This window comes from Lotus japonicus, chromosome 5, assembly GCF_012489685.1.
Source record: "Lotus japonicus ecotype B-129 chromosome 5, LjGifu_v1.2".
In the NCBI taxonomy this organism is placed as follows: Eukaryota; Viridiplantae; Streptophyta; class Magnoliopsida; order Fabales; family Fabaceae; genus Lotus; species Lotus japonicus.
This window is the reverse complement of record NC_080045.1, coordinates 44,465,334-44,482,346: the sequence shown is the minus strand read 5'-3', so window position 1 is coordinate 44,482,346 and position 17,013 is coordinate 44,465,334. Positions and strand designations below refer to the sequence as shown.

At 37.0% G+C, this 17,013-nt stretch overlaps 1 protein-coding gene across 1 annotated transcript; it reads right to left on the bottom strand.

The window, feature by feature from the left end:
• Positions 1-7,489: 7,489 nt before the first annotated feature.
• Positions 7,490-9,579, bottom strand: LOC130718645 (uncharacterized). Its single transcript, XM_057569261.1, has 3 exons — positions 8,598-9,579; positions 8,291-8,483; positions 7,490-8,167 (listed from the first exon to the last, which is right to left on the bottom strand). Exons 1-3 carry the CDS (start codon positions 9,015-9,017, stop codon positions 7,683-7,685), a joined length of 1,098 nt encoding a protein of 365 aa, XP_057425244.1. The 5' UTR covers positions 9,018-9,579; the 3' UTR covers positions 7,490-7,682.
• Positions 9,580-17,013: the final 7,434 nt, after the last annotated feature.

Here is a 17,013-nt window from a genome sequence, read left to right as displayed (position 1 = left end):
ATCAGAGTCAGAGGGAAAGCACAGATCCTCTGACCATTGTATCTTCTGATTCTGAACTCAGAGGGAAGAACATGGCCTTCAGAGTTTCTTGCTTCTGGACTTCAGAGTTTCACTATTCAGCTTCTGGATCTTCAGAGTCTTCTACACCATCAGAACATCTGAACCTTCAGTGTTTCTTGGTTGTCAGAACTTCTGGATCATCAGAGCTTCTAGCGATTGAGTCCTCATCAGAGTTTGTATAGCTTCAGATCTTCTGAAGCTTTTCCACTGTTCATACTGAACATGGTGAATGCGAAAGCGTTGCTTGGGATACCCTTTATACACAGTGCTTCTGATTTGTGTGAAATTGAGTCAGGGTCAGAGCCTGTAAATAGCACACTCAGAAAAACACGTTAGAGTACCACAATTGTTCATATCAAAAGGTTAACTTGTAATCATCAAAACATAGAGTTGTACTACTAGATCAAAACTTGATCTTACAAAAGGTATTTGAATTATGTACTCTGGTTTTATTAACTATCTATTGCAAAGTATGAATCATGATGTTCTCACAATTGGCTATCCTAAAATGTGATCTATGTCTGACTATTTGGTATTAGACCTGAGATCTTATATGTTGATTTCTAAAAAAAAAAATTTTGGATCAGTACCATTTGTTTGAAGGCAAACAAAGTTCTAAGTTTAGGGGAGTTGATAAATGTCAAATTTACTTAATTTATTTGTCATTTTTGGGCACTTATCTAGGTTAGAATTCTGAATAGCTTTCAAATTAACCCTCAATTGGAAAGATTTAGTTTGAAGAAGATTTGTGTAGAATGTAAGTATTAAAACCTAAATTTTGATGTAGGAGTGAGATGATCATTTGAAGAAGGCTTGATTCTTGAGCAAGAAAAGCAAATGAGTTGGCTTAAAGTTAACTTGAGTGGACTGGAAATAGAACAAAAAAAGGGACAAAGGAAAGATTTCGCCCAAAGTTAGCTCAAGTCACCATTTTACAGTAGATTTTTAGCAAAGTTCGGTTAGCTTGAGTTAACTGAAAGTGGTTTAAACTACTTCAGCATGAAGAAAGGTTCACTTGAGCCAACTTAGCTTAGCTTGAGGGAACTATGATTGGCCAGAATTATAAAAAGCACGAATCTGATGTGTTTGTGACTTATTTGATCATTTGGAAAACACAAATAGAGAAAAGCTTGAGAGAGAAACAAAAACTCAAAGAGGAGCAAGAAATGAAGAATTTTAGGGTTTCAACACCTTCCATCGGGCTGGAGACACGCTGAGGACGACACATAATCTTCAGTCCTCCTTAGTTCTCTTTGTAAGCCTATATAGCATTTATGTCTATGGATAACTAAGCTTTTCTTGTTGGATTGGTTTTAGCATTTTGACTTTGATGTATTCACTTTGATCTTTATATATAAATCTTTGTTTCTATGCATGGTTTCAATGATACCACTTGTGCTTAATGCTTGTTTTAGTTTGATCACCTAGAACATGAGTTTAGGTTTCATAGTATAGTGAGAACTAGCTATTTGAGTTTGATCTAGGTTGATATCATCTAATGAATCTAGGATCTAGAGATAGGATTAGATCATTAGTCAAATCAACATCTATGCTTAATACTTTTTGCTTTGTTGATCAATCAAGTGATTGAGGGTTAAATCGGTGAAACGATAATCTTCGCACTATAAGACCGTGTAGTAAGATACATGATGTGATGAAACCAACCATAAGGAAGGTTTATATATATGAAATCTTAGAATGCATTAGAGTTAATCAGTGACAACCAATTCCAACAGTTTTCTCTAATTGTTTTCAATTCGTTTGAACTCTCACTTATTCACTTTTACATGTGCTATTAGTTGCTAGTTAAGAACAATCTCTAAACAAGAACTGTGAATCTATTGCTTAAGCGATTTTGCTAAAGAACGATGTTGTATTTATAAATTCTTGAGGATGATAAAAACCCTTTACAATACTCCAATTGAATCTTGAAAGGGATTAAAAAGTAGAGTGGTGAAAAACCTTTCATCAAATTGGTGCTTTTGTTGGGGAAAGATATTTTCACTATTCTACTCTTAAATCCTTCAAGATTCAATTGTAGTACAACAAAGGGTTTTTATCGTCCTCAGGGAATTGGAAATACAATAATGTTCTCTAGCTAAATAACTTAAGCAATGAGTCAATAAATGTTTGGTTGATTGTTTTATGCTACGTTGCAAAATTAACAGAAAGCAGAAATAAAATATTTGTAAACAAGCGGAGAAAACAGTTGGAATTGGAGTTTGTCAATTAACTCTTCAGTATTCTTATGATTCCATATACAAATCGTGTCCTATATTTTATTTCATCACACCACATCTTATCTTTTACATAGTTCCCTTATGAAAGAGATCATCAACTTACCAACTAATCATCCATTCCTTAATATAATTAAGAAAACAAGTAACAACTTAGATGTTATTTGACTATTGAACTAACCATATTCCTAGGCCTTAGATTCAATAGATGCTCTTATCTATTTCAGATTCAATAAAGTAGGTTCCACCAATTTCTGAAATCTAATATTAAGTTCTAGTTGATCACTCTAAAACTAACATTGAGCAAGATAGATCATTAAAATAATCATATAGAAACATGAATTTATACATGGAAATCAAAGTGAATACATTCAAGTTAAAAGACTACATCCAATCCCAAAACATAGGGTTTAGCAATCAATTTTCATGGATGCTTTAAGGCTTACAAAGAGAAACAAGAAGATGATGATGATCTATAACATCCTCTAAGTGTTCCCACCTCGATGGATAATCAAAGAGGTCTAAAAATGTCTTCTTCTCCTCAGTCCTACGAGTTATGTCCTCAATTCCCCTAATTTATCGCAATCTGCTGCGAAACACTGAGATCTATTTCTTTTATACCAATTATGTTTTGCTCAAGCAGTCTACAATTTGCTCAAGCGAACTTTTTCTTCACGCTGAAGTAATTTGAACCACCTTTCAACCGCTCAAGCGACCTACACATAAAAAATTCACTTTCCTCCCTGTTTAAGGTCCGCTTGAGCGAACCTTTGAGCCAAGAAATCAAAACCTTCTGTTTTAAGATCGCTTGAGCAAACTTTAAGCCTTCCAAGCACTATACTTTGATGTTTTGTTATGATTCAAGCCTCTTTCAAGAAACTTTTCATTCCCAAGTCATTCCTACATTAAAACTTGATAATTAACACTTAAATTCTACAAGAATCTCTAGTAAACTATATCTTCACATGAAGGTAAATTTGATAGCTATTTCACATTTCTAATCTAGATAAGTGCCAAAAAAAATATGAAAATTAAGTAAATTTGGCACTTATCAAGGTCTCACATGGTTTAGATCTCATAAGACCCGTCTAAGCTAGCATATCCAAAACACACTTTCTTTGAGACATGAGAATCCCATTATTTAAGTACATAACTTCAATTCATAAAAATATTTCAGAATTTCAAGATCTTTAGACTGAAATTAGTTTGAGGAAAAATATTCAAGTTTGAAGTTGATCATAGTAGCACAAGAAATGGGGGTTTGAATTGTGCTATTCAAAAACTTGGATTTTCAAACGATTAAAAGTTTTATCATCTTCATTGAGATCGTTTGGCACAGCGGAATTGTGAGAGTAGGGAAGGAGTCAGTGAACACCATCATTTTATCCTGGTTCACCCCCTGAACGATAGGGCTACATCAAGTCCTTGGATATACCAAGATTTCACTAAGCTCAAGTATCAAGGACTTCTCATTACAAGTATTATTTTACCCATGCCTCTTCAGGCATAACAAGTATTCTTTGTCCTTACATCTTCAGACAGACCAAGTATTATTTTGTCATTGCCTCTTCAGGAATTACTGAGTATTCTTTTGACGCTACCTCTCCAGGCACCCTCCAAGAATTTATCCATATACCTCCCCCACCCAATCCATATGTCCCCGAACTTTTACCACTTGAGCTTTCATTCAAAGACTTATTACAAATGGTTTATTCCCATTCATATTTTACTTTGTGATTTATGTATTAATTTGAGCAAAATTAGTTTTCAAAATTTCTTGTATTTCATACAACTTTCTTTTCTAATATGGGTGGAGTATAAGGTGCAATACACAATAGGTATTGCACCGGTGCAAGAGGTCTTCACGGCCACATAAATGGAATATTCCATTTAGATGCCTTACCTTTAACTTGTTAAACCTTAATTTTTATTCATATATTATTTTAATTAAAATTTTGTTTTTGACTCTAATGCCCTCTCCTCTTCCATCTGTGTTGTTACCTTTTCTCATCTCCTCCAAGCTCAGCAGCCACCCTTACACGGCCAGCCACCACCCTTTGCCGCACCGGAGCACTTGACCACCGATCAGAACACTACCCCCTCTGCCATCTTTCTTCCTGTCGTTTCCACCATACCCAACCTTACTAAATATGACACAGAGTCTTCTCATGGGTCCTAAACCAATACTTCATCAACTAAGCCAGAAAGTAACCCCAACACACATATTCGAATACTAGAACCATGGCTCCTTCAATGTGTCTCTTCCAAAACAGGCACCACGAACTGGATCGACGCCACTGATGCACCTTCAGACCATCAACACCATTGTCATTCCATCTCGTTGTTCATCTCAAACCCAACAATCGTCGCGCCGTTGAAGCTCCTCCGTCAGATTGGGGAGGAATCGAAAAAAGTAGGGATTTTTGTTTGCGGTTGTTTGAAATTGGGGATTTCAAGGGAAGAAAGAAGGAAGAAAAACTTATTTGCAACTCCTATGCCTTTTTTTCCATTTGCATTTCATGTTCTTGATTAGTTTCTGCGCTTTGTTTCAAAGGGAGAAGAAGGAAGAAAAGCATATTTGGTTCTGTAAATCCCTTTCCTCTTGTAATTTTTAATATTTTCTCTTTGTTTCAATTTAGGTAGGTTTTAGATCTAATTTTAGTTTTCTTTTTCATGTGTTTTTTTTTTAATTTCTAGATCACTCTTGTTAAAGGTGAAGAGGCTAGAGGATGAGAAAGAGAAGGAGATGAAAAATCTGATGCAGAGAGGTTCGCCGGCCAAGAGTTGCAAGACTTGGAGAAGATGGTCACAATGTGGGGGAGAGCAGAGAGAAAATAAAAGAAAATAAAGGATATTATTGTAATATCAGTTTTTTATTTATTTAATCATCAGGTCATCTTACCTATTACTGTGGGTAATTTTTGCTCTTGCATGGTGCAAGACCTAAGGTGCACTTGCACCCTAGTGCACCCTAACAGCCACCTCTAATATGTAGTATTATTGTTGGAACTTTTTTTATCAAAAGCTTGTGGAAGTAATTTAAATTCTTCTCTGTACCATCTCCATGAAAAATAAAAAATTTATAAAAACAAAACAGCCATATTTTTTCTTTATTTTTCACATACCAAATATCGAACTAAAATTTTCATTTTTCATCACTTTCTCACTACCCATTATCTCTATTTCCAATTTCCCTTTACTGTTTTTTTAATTTCCTTTTATTCTCACATACTATTATGATAAAAATGCTGTGAGAAACAAGAATCCTTTCTTGTGCGGTTTTCTGAATTGTAAAACTTTTTATGTTTTATCCTTTTTATAGAAGTCAAAATGTAATTCATCATAAGCCAAAATGTTTTATCCTCTAGCTATTTGTCTTCATATGCAATTCTCCTTTGATAGTAAAAAAGGAGAGGTCCGGCCATTCTTTTATGTCTGTTTTTATTGTGCATTTCTTAACTTGTGTGGTAATTTTTATAACTTTATAACCATGCACCCTTTAAAAATGGGAGGAAATTTAAAATTCAACTAACTCTATTTACATTATACTAATATCATCTTGAACCCACTTTTATTATAACAAATCTAACAAGTTATAGGAGCAAAATAAATTGTTTAAAATAATCTAACATAGCAAAAGGAACATTAAATTAATAAACTACCTCAACTATATGAGCAAATCAATCAATCATTATCTCTATTGTTTGAGAGCCAATTGGAAAAAGTAGAGTGAGATGGGTTAAATAAATAGAGCAGGTAAGACGTTCCTATCCGAAAGTAATTCAAGATTCCTAAAATAATAGGAGGGAAGTCACCCCACAAACTCCATAATTGTCCTTATGACCCTTTCAGAAATTCATTTTGAATGCTTCAACTTTAAATTTTCGTGACATCGATATAATAACGAGACAGAGAGAGACGGATGGATAGTACGAACTGCAAATATATTATTTTGTGTGTGTCAGAGTTAGCATACCTATCCCTTGACAAAAACTATGTAAAGTTTTATATTCTTTTTATGAAAATGAGTTAGGTACCTGCTAAATAAAAAACAAAAAAATTAGTTTAATAAGCAGGTTTATTATTATGCGACTATAATACAATGGTGCAGAATTGTCAGGAAGTTTGCATAAGCTTTACTTTAGTCAAATAAATTAATGCAATAAATAAATGATGAACTCATGAACATTAAATAAATAAAAAGTACTAGAATGCAATTGATACCATAGTCCATAGATACTATGGGGATCAGCTTTGGTATGAGCTGACAAAACGACAAAACAAGGTTTTATATCCACAATAGAGAAACCTCTATTTAAAAAATCAGTAAAATACTGAAAAGAAAAAAATACAGAGAAAGACTGAGGAACAGTAAATGCAACCAAGCTAAGCAAACCATTTATCCTTCCTTTGTCTTAATTAAATATTAATATTTAATATTAGTTTAGTATTTTTTTAACTTGACATTTTCCTCAATTTATCTAGAAAGATACCTGGTTATGATGTGAGAATACCATGTTTCCTTTTTCAAGTATTGTGTCTATAAAGTGAAGTTAAAATTATTTGATGATGTTTTCTCATCAAAAGAATCTATTTCCCATATATCAATCAAGGTTCAAAGTTTAACCCCATCTCTCAATACATCAAGATGTAAATTTCTATGCATCAAGTAAAATATTAATTAGTAAGCAACTCCTCAATTTTGGTCTCATCGTTATGTCACTGAAATTAAGTTCATCTCCGTTCTATGATTTTTGTTAGAAAAAAAAGTTACCATACTATACATCTAGACAAAAAACGTGAAGTTATTATATCAAGGAAAAAGTGAGAGCGTGCAACATTTGTTGATGCTGAATTGACTTCATCTAATCTTTTCTTGTTGAGCATGTCATTCATGACAAGTAGTAACGTTTTTTCTTAAAGCATAGTTGCCAATTATGCATATCACTCTATATTTTTTATTCTTTCCTGCAAAGACACCAACAACGCGCAAACAGATTTCTTCACTCAATCAACAAACAACATTTCTTCATCTTGAAGGAGAGGATAAACCAGGATTCAAGCAAAAACACTGAATCAAACAGCTTGACTCAGAAGTTAGAACTCAGATTTCAGAACAAGCAGATAATAATTAGAATGAAGCAATAAAGAGCAAAAACTATGATCAGCAAGAACAATTCAAACCCAGAAACTATCTAAACTACATTATATATTTTGATTTTATTGATATTAGTAAAATCCATCCCAAACATTAAAAACCAGAAGGGGATAGAACTGTTACAGTCATCATATAATATTTTCAATCCTCAAATTAGCACATTAAAAACCTTGGCCACCAAAAAAAAAAGCCGAAAAAAAGAGGCAAAAATTTATGGGTTATCATCATCAGTTATCATCATCAAAAACCACTGCTAATCCAGTCACAACCTTCACCCCAGATAGTGAACCCTTCGGCTTCAACTCCGGCGGCTTCCATTCCGCCACCGCACCATCTCCGCCGGAAACCACCGTCTCAGCCACATCCACAGCCACAGGGTTCTCAATCTCCTCCTTCAAAACTTGCTGTTTCTCCTTCTCCTCCTCGTTGATTCGCGAATAAGGGGAGAGCCACTTTGCTTTGACGTATTCAACTCTCCTCCACGGCGGAACGTGCATCCCCTTCTTCCTGAGACTCTGCTTCGCCGCCTCCGATACGAGCGCCACGATGCTCTGCAACTGATCACACTTTCCAACGAATATGTAGGGAAGGTTCTGGAGAATCGTCTTGTACGCTTTTGTGGATCGAGCGATCTCGAATTCTGACCTGAAGTCAATGTCAATCAAAACCCTCTCCCCATTCCCCATCATCACATCGATGTATTCATATTCCCCTGCACACACAGAATCACAAATCACAAAATTAGAAACTGTTCTTCAATCGATCAAGATCAAATTCATAATTCACAATCCAAATTGAATGATTCTTCGATTTCTGAATTAGAAAGAGAAAGTACCAGCGGGATAAGAGGGAGATTTTTCCCAGCGAGATTTGCAAATGGAAGCGTCGTAACCGAGCGCCACCAGCGCCTCCGTCACCACCTTCCGGCAGGAACTGTCCTTGCGCTTACAGATCTTGTTCTTCTCAACGATCTTCGCGGTGTCTGCAAGCAAATTCCTCTCACCAACGCTTCCGCAAGCAACCAAACCCTGTCCGAATCGAACAAAAAACGCGTTTCAGAATCAATTTCACTCTGATTATTACTGTTTTCGAAAAACTTTCCAGTTTCAATTTTCAATTCTCAAATCAAACCACCGCTTTACCTTGAGGATCTCGGAAGCGTCACCGGAAGGATAGTTCCACTCGCCGGAACCGCCGTTGAAGACGGACTCATCGTCTGAGCTGTCGTCACAGATCCTGTTGAAGCAGTTGCGCCCGCCGCACCTGACCGGAGCGGAAGACTTCTCGTGATTCTCCTCGATGTAACTCTGCACCATCTTCGCCAAACACGCCGAGCTAGGTTCAAAATCAGTGGAGCCGTTGAAGCCTTCCTTGCATTGAATTTGAAGCGGCTCCTGACCTCCACCTCCGCCAGTTTTCTCCGCCGCGGAATTCCTCAGCACGCCGGAGAACGGACGCTCCAGCAGCCGCTTCAACCGCGACTTCACCACCGGCTTGATCACCAGCTCAAGCCGATTCCCCTCCGCAGCATCGATAGGCTGAATTTTCATCGGAAAAGGCATCGATGATTGATCCTCACAACAACACAACACAACTCTGAACTCTCAATTCTACTTCGTCACTTCCATTACCGAAAATCTCGAGATCTCAATTTCTCAATTCCTCGATTCTCCGCCTTCGTTTTCAAAATTTGAAGAAGAAGAAACTCGAGAAAATTACAAAAATAAAAAGCAAAAAAGTTGAAAAAAATAAGAAAAATGATGATGATTCTTCTGCCAAAACTGCAGACACTGAAATCAGAGCAAGTTTCTTTTACTTTTTCTTTTTGCCTTCGATTATAGTAGTATTAATATAGAGATAATCCTCCTCGTGCTTGTGAAATGAAGCATGGAATAACTTGGAAACTCTGCTAACTAAACTTGCTTTTGCTTAGGGTTTTCTTCTAGTTTCTACAATCAGAGACGAAATCGCAGCAACGTCAATTCAATCACCGTAGATCTCATGTTTCACGGCGCGGCGGTGGAAGTTTCCGGCGAATCGTCGCCGGCGACGGTGGTGGAAATGGAAGAGTTTGGTGGTTATGGTTTTGGTGTAGCGGTTGGTTGGTTGAACGAGGAGAGGATAAGGCTAGTTGTGGAGTATTTAAAGGGAACGAAGAGGAAACTGCGATGACTGCCACGTGTGAATCCTACGTGGCGGAATGATAGAACTGCCAAAGCGAGTTGAACTACAACGTGGTGAGATTTGAACCGGGTTTTGCTTCTTTGATATCGGCTCACGAAGCCACGTTAACCCGGGTCCAGAGGGGGTGTGGATTGTCGAAAATACCCTCCCTCGCTCTTTTGATAAAGCCTCGTGATTCGGAAACTGGTTCACGATGGAGGCATGGGAGTGATGGAAAAGTCTGTAACCCTTTTCGGTTTTTGGGTGAAGGGCGCGTGAGTGGTGAAGTGACGGAGATGCCCCTGGGGGGGTTTGAAATGTGGATGGGTAATTGTCCAGGTGGAAAGTGGTGTGAGGGGTAGTTTAGTCATATGGTGTCCCCACGTTTCAGGCAATCTGCGTCATGCAGTGACAAATGAGTTATGGGAATTTGCAGTGACTGAACTGCCCCTCTGCATTAACAAGGTGCTGGTTAGGAGTTGGCTCAACGTCAATATCGTGTTTATGAAGTTTGTTGGAATATGCGGACTATATTTCAAGGGGGCATTTTTTGAGAGAAAAAATACAATTGAAGGTTAAAATATATTTTTATCCAAAAAGGTTAGAATATATTTTTAATTTTTACTTATAAATATGATATTTAATTTTATGATTTATTTTATATGCACCGACAATGTAAAGAGAAATATGCATCCAATTATATCTCTTTATTTTTATTTTAAATATTTTTAAGCTAAAATTTAACTATGACAAATTGATGAGTTTTTGTTAAATGACTATGCATAACTTTTATACATTATTGGCGTATAATAATAAAACTCTTAATTTTAATCTATTTTTACATAAAAATATTTTAATTATCGGGTATGTCATCATGTGGTTAGTCAGATTAAACACGAAAACTTGTGTAGTCAGTCAGCCGATCGAAAAGATAATACTATAATTTTTCATAAATACGATTAAATTATTTGGCCGAATTACGCTTCTCACCATTAAGTTGAATATATGAGATTATGGAGGCCTTGGAGGCTATAAGTCAATATGTGTATGGATGCTTAGGCTCATATGAGGGCGAGTTATGCCAAGTTGATTGGCATAGTTTTTTACTCTTGGGCTTTTTGTGAACATTATGGCGCTCACTCTAGAGTATGGTAAAACTTTCCATGCCTCATTTCTTAAATTTATGACTTATGTTTAGGAGATGTGGTGCTCACACAAAATGGAGCTTTGTTGATCCCTACTCTAGGTAGTGAAGGAGGGGTCTTAGAGGCTCTGATTTGAGCCCTCATGGAAATCTGGCTGACCTACGTCTACATAATCAATTCCCCTAGACTCACTGTTAAGTTCAAACGCTAGGTGCATCGTTTATCACATTTTGAATGATAACAATTTTCAATAGTATAAGTGTAATGGTTAAAAATTTCATATGAACTATATTTCAGGAAACAACACTTATGACTCACATCCCTCATCATCTGATGTTCAAAATGCAAGACAATGCAAGAAGACAATCCATTCAAGAGAAGAAGGGTCAAAGCTACAAGACAGACTGCACTAGCGAAGAAAAGTTAAATCTGCTAGATCGTCTTCCATAAGAGAAGACTACACTCAGTGAAGAACTTCATTGTCTATCTCAAAGCTGACCAATGAAGACATTGTCTAGAGAAAGAGTGTCATGTTCAAATTGAAGAAATATCTCTGACATTCTTGAGGAGAAAGTCAAGTGCAAAGAATCACGTGATACTCTAACAAAGCACATTGCTCAAGGAAACTATTAAAACTCTTTTGTTATCCAAGTTTTCTCTTTCTCTCATGCAAGGAATTGAATAAAGTTTTTCGTCTACACCTACAGAGGTCTACCTTAATCTGAAAAAGCTTCATCTAAAAAATTCCATTTCCTAAGAAGAAGCCACAAGCATTTGGTCAAAGTGGTATCATCTAGTTCCAAATGACCAATAGAAAGAAGGAAAGAAGAATGATCTAAGCAGAAAGATCGTCTGACGAAAAGGAAGAACGATGAAGCAGAAATGATCATCTATATGAAAGAGGTCTATCATGAAAATAGATCTTATGTGTCTAACGAATGAACCTTACGCTCAAATTGGAAAAGAATTCAGAATAGCATCTTGAAGAAGTCTTGAAAGACAAGATTACATGTTCTGACAAAGTACAATGCACAAAGTGAAAGTACAATGGTGTCACTATCGAATTACCATATATTCACACTAACAAATAGAAGTTCAGGCCTATGCTACCTACCAGATGACAGACTAATCCTTTTGGCGAAAGGTCCTCATCAAGCAGTACTATGCAGTTAATGCATCTGACACAAGTACATAAAGTACCATTTGATTCAACAGATAGAAGCTCTGTAAAGAACACGCTCCAACGACTATCTTTCATCTCATAGAAGATTCAGAAGTATAAAGGTAAGATTTGAAGATATTGCAGCTTGGCTTTTTGGCACACAATTTTGAAAAGATCATCATCATCACCGTCTGCTTCAACATGAAGAGAATATTTTCTTAAGAGTCAAATATTTCACTTAATCTCTTATGTAATATAACATAAAGTATAGTCTTAGAGTCAAACCTCATCCCCAATACAATATGATTCATGGATTGAAATGTCTCTACCATCACCCTTAGTAGAAGTAAACGAATACTTGGCAATGCCTGAAGAGATTGTGGAAAAATAATACTTGAATATGCCTGAAGAGGCAATGAAAAAGAGTACTTGGTTTTCCTCGAGACATAGTGATGAAAGAATACTCAACAATGCATGAAGAGGCATGAACAGTAATACTTGTAAGGAGAAGTCCTTGATACTGGTATAGTGAAATCTTGGTATAGTCAAGAACTGGACGTAGCCTCATCGTTCTGACGGTGAACCAGGATAAAAACTATAGTGTACAAAATAACAATTTTGCACCTCGCAATGAACTATGAGATTTAATACCACCATTAAAAGATTATGTACAATATCAACATATGACATTGTTTTGAACATGTGAAAACTCAAAAGTTTAATTGAAATGACAAGTGACTTTCTTAAAGTTAATTGGCATAGTTTTTCACTCTTGGATTTTTTGTGAACATTATGGCGCCCACTCTAGAGTATGGTAAAACTTTCCAACTTTCCATGCCTTATTTCTTGAATTTATGACTTATGTTTAGGAGATGTGGTGCTCACACGAAATGGAGCTTTGTTGATCCCTAATCTAGGTGGTAAAGAAGGGTCTTAGAGACTCTAATTGAAAGAAATGATTGGTTTTACTTTCACGACATGGAGTTGAACCATGATCGTGAGAATTGCCTATCTATATAATCAATTCCCTTGGACTCACATGGTGAATTTAACTTAAGGTGTTAGGAAAACATTTAAGTTCCACAAAACAACAAATTATATTGAAGGGAATCTAATGTTTAATTTAGTAAAAGTTGTCTCATAAGCGTAGGAAAATCCAAATAAAGTGCTATATGTCTACAAAGACAATTAATCGATCTCCCCCATGACAAGGTTCAATATATATTTTTTAGAAAGTTAAAATATATTGATAAAAAGGTGAGGATATTGACAAGATAATAACCATCCTCAAGGGTAACAAAAACTAACAAAGTCAGTAAGCACCAGAAAAGAAAAAATAGACAGCCCAAAAAACCCTCAAACGCCCTCAAGCCCAAATAAAACCCAAAGCCCCCCACAAGCCCACACGGTAGAACCAAAAACAGAGCAGCCAACACCGGCAATCGACATCGGAAGAACAACCCAACCCCCCAAGAACTGAGAAAAACCCCGGCAAAGAACAGTCCAAAACTACAAGAGACGCAAAACCAGAAAGGGGCAAGCAGAAAACAACACCCATAAAAACCAGATCAAGACCTAGAAAACACCAGCTACGAAAGGGATCTCCGTGAAGTCTCAGATGAGTCCCTACGAGCTCTTGTCAAGGCACGAGCGGAACCACAGGCTTCAGGTATAATCAGAGAAGAATTCCTTTCGGGAGAAACCTCCACCGCGGGCATCTCGCCGACCTCATCAATCAAAACCCTTGAATCTGTATGCTTAACTCTCGCCAAGACCTTCCTTGGTCGACCCTTCATCCGCCGCTCCATCACTGCGACCACCCCATCATCCACCGGAACCTCGCCAACACCACCACAGATTGGAGAAGGGAGAGAGGTCCCCAGACATACGTCTCCAGCAGAGACAGATATGTCAAACCCCAATTCTGGGAAAGGGCCTCAGTGGGGTATCGCACCTCTTCTCCAATAACTGCACCTCCTAAGCACCGAACAACATGGGTCTCTGGGAAAATGACCATCGCTGGACAGCCAAAGCCGGCTGAATCCTTGCAGAGCCCTAAGATCATCTTGACCTCTTCAACCGACAATTTAACGCCACCACAAACCTTCAACGGTTGTGACTCAGAACAATCCTCATCAACACCCGGCCCAGCACTCCCCGACCTCGGAAACCTTGCCAGTGCCACCGAAAGGATCGAGCCACCCACTAGAGCCTTGTTGAGCATATTAATCGTGAGTGAAGCAAGCTCCCTTGAAGGGTACCGCACGAAGCCAAAACGACAGGCCCTCCCAAACCTCCTTTGTCGCTGAACAAAAACATTAACCAGTCTTCCGATGTGGCTGAAGAGACCACGTATCTGGAAATAGTTGAATATGACATGGTTATCTCCTTCTCATCAAAACATAATACAAACCAACTTCTAAATTGTACAATAAAAGAGGGCGAGTATTTGAGGTCATAGAGACCTCAAAAATATTGTGTATGTACACACAATAAGGTAACAAGAGGCAAAGTTAGACAAAGTCTATAAACCTAACTTTGTCTTTTGTGCTTTTTGTGAACACTAGTATTCTTATCTTTAATTTAATCTAATTATGTAATTAGAAGCATGACACACATATAAAAAGTAGAAAATTATCCACATTCTTAACCTGTGTAACATTAAGGCAGACAACTGAATAAGCTTTGATAAACAAGAAGATATTTTGTCTGTAGGGATGGAAGTAGGTCAGGCCACCAACATGGGCCAATGACCTAGCCTACATCAGGCTCAGGTCAGGTCAGGCCAAATTACTAAATAGATAAGGCCAAGGCTTTTTGAAAAACCTATTTAATTTAAAAGGTCATACTTGGGCCACACAAAAAGCCTTACAAGCCTAACAGGCCGGCCTATGTAAATAAATAAGTATATTTATTTTATTATTTTCATTAGGTTTTTATTATAAACCTTTGACAGGCTACAGGCCAGGCTCAGACCTTAAATATTTTAAGCAGACTCGACCTATTTAAGCAAAGCCTAGTGAAGCCCAGCCTACTTCCACCCTTAGTTGGATGTAATACTTGAAATAAGTGTGTGACTAGTTGACTGTAAGAAATCCTATGGGGTGTTAGTTTAGAGCTTTGGAAAAAGATATAATCTCAATTCTTGAGTATACTATGATTAGACCAGTGACAGATTTAGAAAATTAAAATTGTAAGAGAAATATACATGTAGAAAATATTAGTGGGGGACAATTAGTTTTTTTTTTTATGTACTGTATTCAATAATATAACACTTGTGGAAAATTGGTCCAATTTGTATATATATAGTGTTAAGTAAATTTAAAATTCTTGTGAGTGCACTTGCCCAAACATCATATGAATGTATTCCTTTTTAGATGAGACTATTATTTCAATGAATCTATAAAAAAAAAGTGTGGTTGGCTATAATTACGATAATATATTTAAAATTTATTCAATTTAAAAATTTTAAATAGAAGATATTTAGAAAAATATAATCTTAAGGCTCGTTCGGCACACTGTATTAGGCATGATAGTATAAGCTTATACAATACACTATGGACTTATCCATTATTTGGTGCTAACATTGTCTTGTATAAACTTATACATCAATCCCCTCTTACACATTAAAATGATAGATTATTTAATCCACCATATAGATGATGGATAAGACATGATAAGAATGTATTGTATAAGTCACAACCATAACCCTCCACCATCGCCACACACCACCCTCCACCATTGCTACACCACTCTCCACCACCACTGTCGCCGCCGCCTCCACCACCACCGCCACCATCGTCATTGTCGTAATCGCTATCGTCACTGCCACCGCACCCACCACTGCTACCACCATCATCACCATCACCTTCCACCACCACCACCACCGCCTCCATCACCTCAACCGCCATTGTCATCACTGCTATCACTACATACGGCCATGACCCAGCACCACCATTACCGCCGCAACAACCATTGCCACCGCCACCACCATCATCACCATCACTTCCAAAACCACAACTGACGCTACCACCACCTAAACCACTACCGCCTCCACAACCTTCCACCACCATCACTGCTGCCGCCGCCACCCTAACCACCACTCAGAATCATCGTTGCCACCTCTACAGCCACCACCAAAAACACCACCCTCCATCACCGCCACCGCCATTATCGCGGTCATCTTGGTTGTCATCGCCATCTTTACCACCCACTAACACCATCTTCATTTTTATAATATATATCATTATTCAATATTTCACAAAACATAAGTTTATATTAATTTAAACAAAATGATAAGTTATACTGTGTGTCACCAAATGCTGTATAAAATAAAAAATTTATCAGACCTCATACTATCAGACCTAATACTATTAGATCTTATACTATACAACATACCAAACATGCCTTTAGTGGAAAGTACTTGCATTTCCATGAGAATATAAGATTATCACCATCTAACATGAGAATAAAACTACTACAAGACATGAGTAATTTACCTTGCCCTAAAATCTTACACATCAAAAATTCATTTTTCAAATTTTGTACTGCTTTTTCGGTTTGAAATTCCTTCTAACATACGTCCCCTATGAATTTTTTTTTTGAATGAGAACAAAATTGAGGTTAACAACCGTTGGCCTTGGTAAAACAAACAGGTGTAATATGGTCTATTTTGGTAGTCAGATTTTTAATATGAGAAATGCTAACAACACTCTCTTTTGGTCACTTTCTCAAATACTCACTCTATAATTAGTTAAAATTTATGTGGATCCCACCACTTTGGAAATGGAACCCACCAATTTAGTAGGGACTACATGAATTTTAGTCAATCATAGAGGGAGTGTTTAAGAGAGGGTGCCACCTAATATGCACCACTTTTTAGTGGTGCAACCTTGCACCACTATACCAATTGTCCATTTTACCCCTGTTAAAAAAATTATTTTATAAAAAGAAAAAAATATTGGTATTACCGGGTGGATTTTGATGGGATTAATTTTTTGAACAGGGGTAAAATGGACAATTAACATAGTGGTGCAAAGTTACACCACTAAAAAGTGGTGCATATTAGGTAGATCCTTAAGAGAGTAG

Coding starts and splice junctions, on each gene's coding strand:
- LOC130718645 (XM_057569261.1), bottom strand. CDS start 9,017: ATGCCTTTTCCGATGAAAATTCAGCCTATCGATGCTGCGGAGGGGAAT. Junction 8,484..8,597: donor ACGCTTCCGAGATCCTCAAG/GTAAAGCGGTGG, acceptor CGATTCGGACAG/GGTTTGGTTGCTTGCGGAAG. Junction 8,168..8,290: donor ATCTCCCTCTTATCCCGCTG/GTACTTTCTCTT, acceptor CTGTGTGTGCAG/GGGAATATGAATACATCGAT.